The sequence below is a fragment of the Antrostomus carolinensis genome, unplaced genomic scaffold (assembly GCF_000700745.2).
Source record: "Antrostomus carolinensis isolate BGI_N321 unplaced genomic scaffold, ASM70074v2 scaffold41067, whole genome shotgun sequence".
Taxonomy (NCBI): Eukaryota; Metazoa; Chordata; class Aves; order Caprimulgiformes; family Caprimulgidae; genus Antrostomus; species Antrostomus carolinensis.
In genome coordinates this window covers 6,757-13,214 of record NW_010327387.1, presented here as the reverse complement: position 1 = coordinate 13,214, position 6,458 = coordinate 6,757, and the positions used below count along the sequence as shown (strand labels likewise).

Genomic DNA, 6,458 nt, shown 5'->3' with positions numbered 1-6,458 from the left:
CAACGAAGGGGCCAGGCTCAGCAATCAGTGTCTTAGTGCTCTTGAGGCTACCCGAGCCATGCCTGAGGGCAGCCCTGGCCTTTTCCTCCCTGCAGGGCGAGGTGCGGCCATACCCCAGTCCCTCTGATGGACCTGAAAGACAGACACGTGTCGCAGCCAGCAATGGGGACAGGTAGACAGGCTGGGCTCCCAACTTTTCCCCATGGAAGGAGCCCACAGAAAGAGCCAAAGCCATGTCACATGATGCTGGGGCCCCTTTAAGCAAGGGTAGGGCAGCTCTTGGACTGCTGCTCACTGTGGTGCCCCAGGATAGACAAGGTTGGGTCCCCGCCACACCAGGACTGTGGTCCTCACAGCACCTGAACCCCTAGAAATATTTTTCAGGGTGGTTTCAAAAGCTCAGAGAGGTTGTGCTAATGCAACCAGAGAGTCAGCAGTTGCGGCATAGTGAGAAGCAGTAAGGAGAGGCTCTCCAGACCTGAAAAAAAATTAACTTTTTTTAAAAAAGAGGAGGGGGGAAATGGAGCTGAAGGGTGCAGTCAGTTTGAAAACGATGGACACATTTCTGTCAGAAGTAAAGCTCCTGGGGTGAAAAATAGAATTCCCCAAAGTAGGAAGGAGACATTTTGATCACGAGATGCCTCTCTAATGCAGCCGCCTGCCGGGCACCAGCCCAGCCCAGGCCCCCATGCACTGACAAAGCAAGGCAGCCCACTGCGTGCCGCCCGGTGAGCGGTGGGGGATTAACCGAGACATGCCCGGGGGACCCAGCCTCCCGCCGACTGTTATTTCCTTGCGGGATGATTTCAGCATTAACAATATTGTTTCTCCCTCCTCCAGAGAGTTCATTATTGCTCCCCTACAACGCGAGCCCTCTCGCACAAATTACTTATCGATCAGGTAGAGCTGCCTTGACATGAGGCGCCGCCATGGAGGCAGCTGGACCTGGGTGTCACAGCTCCTCTTGCCCGCAGGATGAGCAGGATATCCCAGGCAGGGCAGCTTCCCCTCTCCCCATGCTCCATGGCTTCTGGAGGGGGATGCTGGTCCCAAGTCAGCCCCCTGCCCGCTGCTGGCTGCCAGGGCTCCAGGCAGGGGTGAAGGCTTTTGGAGCACCCCTATGTCCACAGGCAGTGAGGACATGCTCCAGCATCCCTCCAGCATCCCCCCCACAGCCCTGGCAGCAAAGCAGGGCAATGCCAAAGCCATGCTGCTGCGAGACAGGGGCAAAAAATATCCAGAGAGGGATGTTTTTCTCTCTAGCAGGGCATCCTCAAAGTTGGCTATTTGAAGGGAACCTTGTCTGAGCGCAACACAGGCGAGCAGGTCTCCAGCCCCCCCCAGCACCGAGAAGAGAGGAAGGCAGCCAAAAGAAAACCAAGCCAAAATCCTCTGCAGCTTAGAATGGCTTAAATCCCCGCCTGGGGAGGAGGTGCCCAGCATTAAGGCTTGACAAGCCCTGCCTCTGCAGCAGTCTGGCTTTTCACTGGCCAGGCTCTCCCTTCTACATAACATCCAGGCTTCAATTTCACTCATCACCTTCAAAAACTAGGGCCATCCTTAAAAAGCCAGACAATCAAAACACTCAACTGTTTACTGGTGGCACAAAGTCATCCTATTAGAGGCTTGGAAGAAACGCATTGCACCTGTCAGAGAGAGGCAGAGGCATGTGCATGATTAAACAGGATATTAAAAACAAGCCCTTAGGAGTAAGAAGACATCCTTCAAGAAGTTCAAGTCACCCCCAGACAGGGGAAGTAGAAAACGAGACAAAACTCTGGCAAGATAAACTTAACACATCAAAGCAAGTCAGGGGAGGAAAAAAAAAAAAAGACTGTGTTGCTAAAACCAGGAAAAATGACAAACTGATGTGTTCATCAGGAGCAGGATGCATGTCGGAGCGACTGCGGGGATAATAAATGACGAGGGAAGAGAGGAGGCTGCATCACCAAGAAATTAATTTTTCTTGACACCTGCATTCATTGCAAGAAGAGAACCAGGAAGTTTCTCCCTGCCAAGACCTTTCTTTTTCAGGACTGATCTCAGCCTGTGGCATCCCTACAGGTTTGGGACAGTACCCCAACACTGCCTCAGCAAAGCAGCCGCATCGCTCCAGGGTACCCCTGCAATCAGCAGCGAAATCAGCTGCCACATGCAACCTCATGCTCAGACCCACCTAACAGACAGCAAAAGCCACGCTGGTTTTTTTCTTTACAAAGCCCTGCAGGGATCTGGGTAACTGCAGATAAGGAAATCAGACATCTGCACCTGGCACGTCGCAGTGTCTACCAGGAGCACCGTTAGTGATGCACGGGCAGACACGGCACACTGGGACGCAGCCGCCGCTTTGCAGAGAAAAAGTCACATTCGCAGATCCGTCTCAGTTATCTGCAAGAGTGGCAACCCAACCCCAAAAGCCTGTGTGGCTTTTGAGAAAACCCCCCACCTAATGCTCTTGGAAAAACCATCATCCACCACAGCATAAGAGCAAGGTCCTTAAAATATTAATAATGGGTTAAAAGAGAAGCAGCAATATTTGGCTTTCGTAAACAAGACTGCCAGCAGAGTCCAAGGGGGATTTACTCGGGGGCTCTGCCACTCGGCACACACAAAAAGGGCTTCACAACAAGGCAAACCTGAGATGACAAAGCGTGCCTGGGAGATTTAGCTTCTCAGGATAGCAAAAATGAGAGCGAAGAATCCAGAGGGACCTCCTGCCAGTAAGCAGCAAGGTAATAAAATAGCAGAGGAAAAGAAGCAGTGCTAAATGACAAAACAAGGCACACAGGGAAAAAACAACCCCAACTTCAGTGCTGGGATCTGAATTAGCTGCTACCACACCTGTAAGGGACCTGGGTATTAAGAGTCGCAAGAAAACATCAGCTAAATGCTCAGAGCAGTTGTCAGGAAGACCATAAAAGCAGCAATCAAACATTGGGAATTTGGAGGAGAGAACAAAAGAGAAGGTAATAATTCTGCCACCGAATAATCCCCTGGTGGAGCTTGACTGCTGTGTGGAAAGAGGTACTGTGGAGCTAGAGAAGATGCAGAAGAGGTGAGGATAAGTGTCTGGTGTCCAGCACAGGACAACTGAACAGGCCAGGAGGAGCCAGGGGAAGGAGGAGGAGGGTGATGTCAGGCAGCACCCACAGGCACAGCCCTGCCAGGTCCGAGGTGTTGCAGCATCTCGACGCCAGCAGGGCAGCAAGGCAGGGTCACGGCAAGCACTGGCCAGAGCCCCCCCCCAGGACACCCCACTGTCACACGAGACCCACCGTTGGCGTCTTCATAGCTGGGCTGGCCATGCTGCGGAGGGACGGAGGCACCAGCCTCACTGTCCGGGGGACTTTCACCGCTGTCGAGCTGTCCCACTGGCGGTGGCCATGGCAGGTCTTTAATGACCTTGATTTCAACTGGATGGGGGGCAAGGGTGGGAAAGAGAGAGAAAGAGAAAGAAAGAAAGAAAGAAAGAAAGGGCTTAGAAAAAAAATGTCACCAACACCAGGCCCACAGAGAAAGAGAGCAGTTGTAGGGCGAAAGACCCGAGGACTAAATTCCTGGGAACCCTATGCTGGCTTGGCCAACTCATTCCCTCCCCAGCACCGAAAGTCCCCACTCTTCCCTTGGCTTTCCCGGCCAACCCTCTCTGGGGTTGCGGGAGCCTGCAATCACTGCTGTTCCCTGTGCACATCCGTCCGGGGGACCTTCGCCAAGCGTCCCATTGCCATCTGTCCTGCCCATGCATCCATCTTGTCCTGGGCACTTCCTGGCCACCCCATGGGGACCATGTTCCTCTGCCAGGCACCCAGCAGATTGCCGCCTCGTGCCGGTACCGGGTGCCCATCAGCAGGGATCTCGCAGGCCTCCCAAAGAGGGAAAAGACCAGTGGAGAGATCCCAGCATCACAGGAGAGGAGAAACACCCTGCGAGCCACAGCAAGACCTGGTCTGAGGGTCCCAATGTGGCCCAGGGCACAGCAACCTGACTCCTTTGGGACTCGGAGCAAGGCTGAAGTGCCCCAGGGAACACCCACGTGAAACCACATGCAAGCCAGACCTGTCAACGTGTCCCCTCCACCCAGGGACATCAAGCAAGGTGGCTCATCCACACAGATCCGGAGCACAGAATCTCAGCACAATCCATCCTGGCAGCGCACCGCGTTTCATGATGGAGCCTGACAAGCCAAATCCTCAGCACAGCGTGCCGCGGGCACCGACCTCGCGCCCAGCCAAGTCCCTGCAGCACGAGCACAATCCCAGGCATGAGTAAATGCCACAGCATCGAGCCCAGCACACACATCTCCAGCTCACAGAGCTCAAACCCAAAAGGTGAAACACTCTCAAGCCCAAAATCTCCAGGTCTCTCTCTGCCAGCATCACCGCGCAGCGCCAATAACCGACGGCTCAAGCACCTTGTGCAGGCCGGCTGCAGCGCAGATGCACACTGCTGCAATTAAAATGCAACCTAGATAAGAGTGTGGCAATTAGCCAGCACCGGCAGAGAAGCCAGCGCTAATGCACAGCATGGATTTCCTCATTAACAAACACAAACACAATCGATTCCGCAGCACAGATAAATAGGTCAGGGGGCTGGATGATTGCCTGGCCAAAGACTCCTGGGGGAGCGCCCAGCTCTTGTCCTGCCCCGAGGAAGGAGAGATCTGCTTCAACCCAGGGCTGAGCCTCTCCCCTGCAATTTGGGGTTTAGTGGACACTCAACTTGCACCCAAGGCTGTGACTAGATAGAGTAGGGGAAGAGGCAATGAGAGATTGGCACTGGACAGGCTGCCAAGGCAGCTCCATCCATCACTGCCACCCAGTCTGGTTCCTTGCTGAAAAGAAACAGCTTCTCCAAGTGCATGAGCACTCCCTGAGCCATGGAAATGCAGAGGCCAACGCTACCAACCTCCAAAAGACAAAGGAATGCCAAGGAGACAGCTTCCCCCATGCAAAACACAACGCAGCATCAGTCACTTTACGGCTGCTATCCATCTTCTATGGTTGCTCCCATCACTCACCTGCAAAGGCTTTGGAGATCCGCTCCTTCTTCCACTCCCAGGGCTGGTCATACTCCTCTGGTGGCCGCTCATCGTCCTCGGGCAGTCGGGACTCCCTGGGCCTGGGGCAAGCTGGGCGGTCACCGTCCACGTTCAGCCCTCCAAGCACTGGCTCGTAGGGAGTGTCATAGAGGTGCAGTGGCCGGGCAGGAGCCTCCCGTAAACCCTTCTGGCGGATCTCTAGCCAGACAAGAGGGAAAAGACCATGAGCTTTTTGCCCAACACAACCCAGCCATGCTCCCTAAAGCCCTGCTCGAGGAAAGGACTCAATTTCACCCAAGAGAGATGCAGAGCAGGGAGCATCAGCAATGGAACAGACCCCCAAAACTCCAGCAAGCACTGGGGCAGCTGCTGGGCAGCCAGATCCTGAGCAGTCCCCAGCACCAAGATTTCTTCTCTCCCCGTGGTACAACATTCACCACACTCAGGCACACCCCGTGGGGACAGATCATCCCAGAGCCTAGCCTGATTCCTTGTAAGCAGCAAGGCCAGGTTTCTTCCCTGGACACCCAGTGTGGCTAGTTTAATAAAACCCCCTTCCCTCAAACAAAACAAAAGGCTCTCCCACAGACACAAGCAGCCTCTTCATCACTTGCCAATTTTTCCAAGAAATGCAACGGCCTCCTCCAAAAAGCTGCATGAGATTTCCAGAAACCACTTGCTCCAGGAAAACCACGGGACTGCAAAGCAGAGCCAGAGCCTGGAGTGTGCAAGCCAGCACAGTGACCCTGCAGCAGTAAGAGCGATGACTTCAGGAGCGCACGCTCTCACCTCGCCTGCTTTCCAGCCATGAACAAGCCCACTGGGGACCCAGCTGCTGCAGCAGACAACAGCACGCTCTGGCCCAGTCCTAACCGAATTAAAGAGCTCCCACATCTGTCTTAGTTTTATGCCAGACGCATCGAATGTCAGGTCTCTCCTGGCTCAGCCTGGTGGCCAGGCACCATGGTCCCAAGGGGCAGAAATATCAAGGTGCCTTTATAGCTCGGGTAGCGTTCGTGAGTGCTCTGGCTATGGCAAGCCCACGGCACATGGCTAAAGCTGTGAAAATTTCCTGTGAAGTGGCTGTGGCACCACCACAGTGATTGCCCACATTTGCCTTGTCTTTCTGGTGCTGTCTTGGGCTGCAAGTTACAGTGGCCACCAAATTCACAAAGCAGAATTGCATGGAGCCTTCCACCTTACCAGCCATCATCTTCTGGGCTTCATACGGCTCCATGTATCCATCGTTCTCCGTCACCTTCTCCAGCCCTGCCTGGCTACCAGCCACCTGCGCCGCATCAAAGGGATCTGCGTAATCTTCCAGGACAGCCAGCTGGAAGAGGGGAAGGGAGAAGTGTTAGGGTACTCCCTGTCTTTTTTTTGGGGGGTCAGGGACCAGCTGAAGCCCCTTCAAACCTCA

At 54.2% G+C, this 6,458-nt stretch overlaps 1 protein-coding gene across 1 annotated transcript; it reads right to left on the bottom strand.

The window, feature by feature from the left end:
- Window positions 1–4: 4 nt before the first annotated feature.
- LOC104528015 (SH2 domain-containing adapter protein F) lies at window positions 5–6,371 on the bottom strand (the record flags this gene model as incomplete). The annotated part of the gene is made up of 4 exons (XM_010171891.2): window positions 5–132; window positions 3,276–3,413; window positions 5,018–5,236; window positions 6,242–6,371. Coding segments are annotated over 4 exons (615 nt in total), but the record flags the coding sequence as incomplete, so codon positions are not given.
- Window positions 6,372–6,458: the final 87 nt, after the last annotated feature.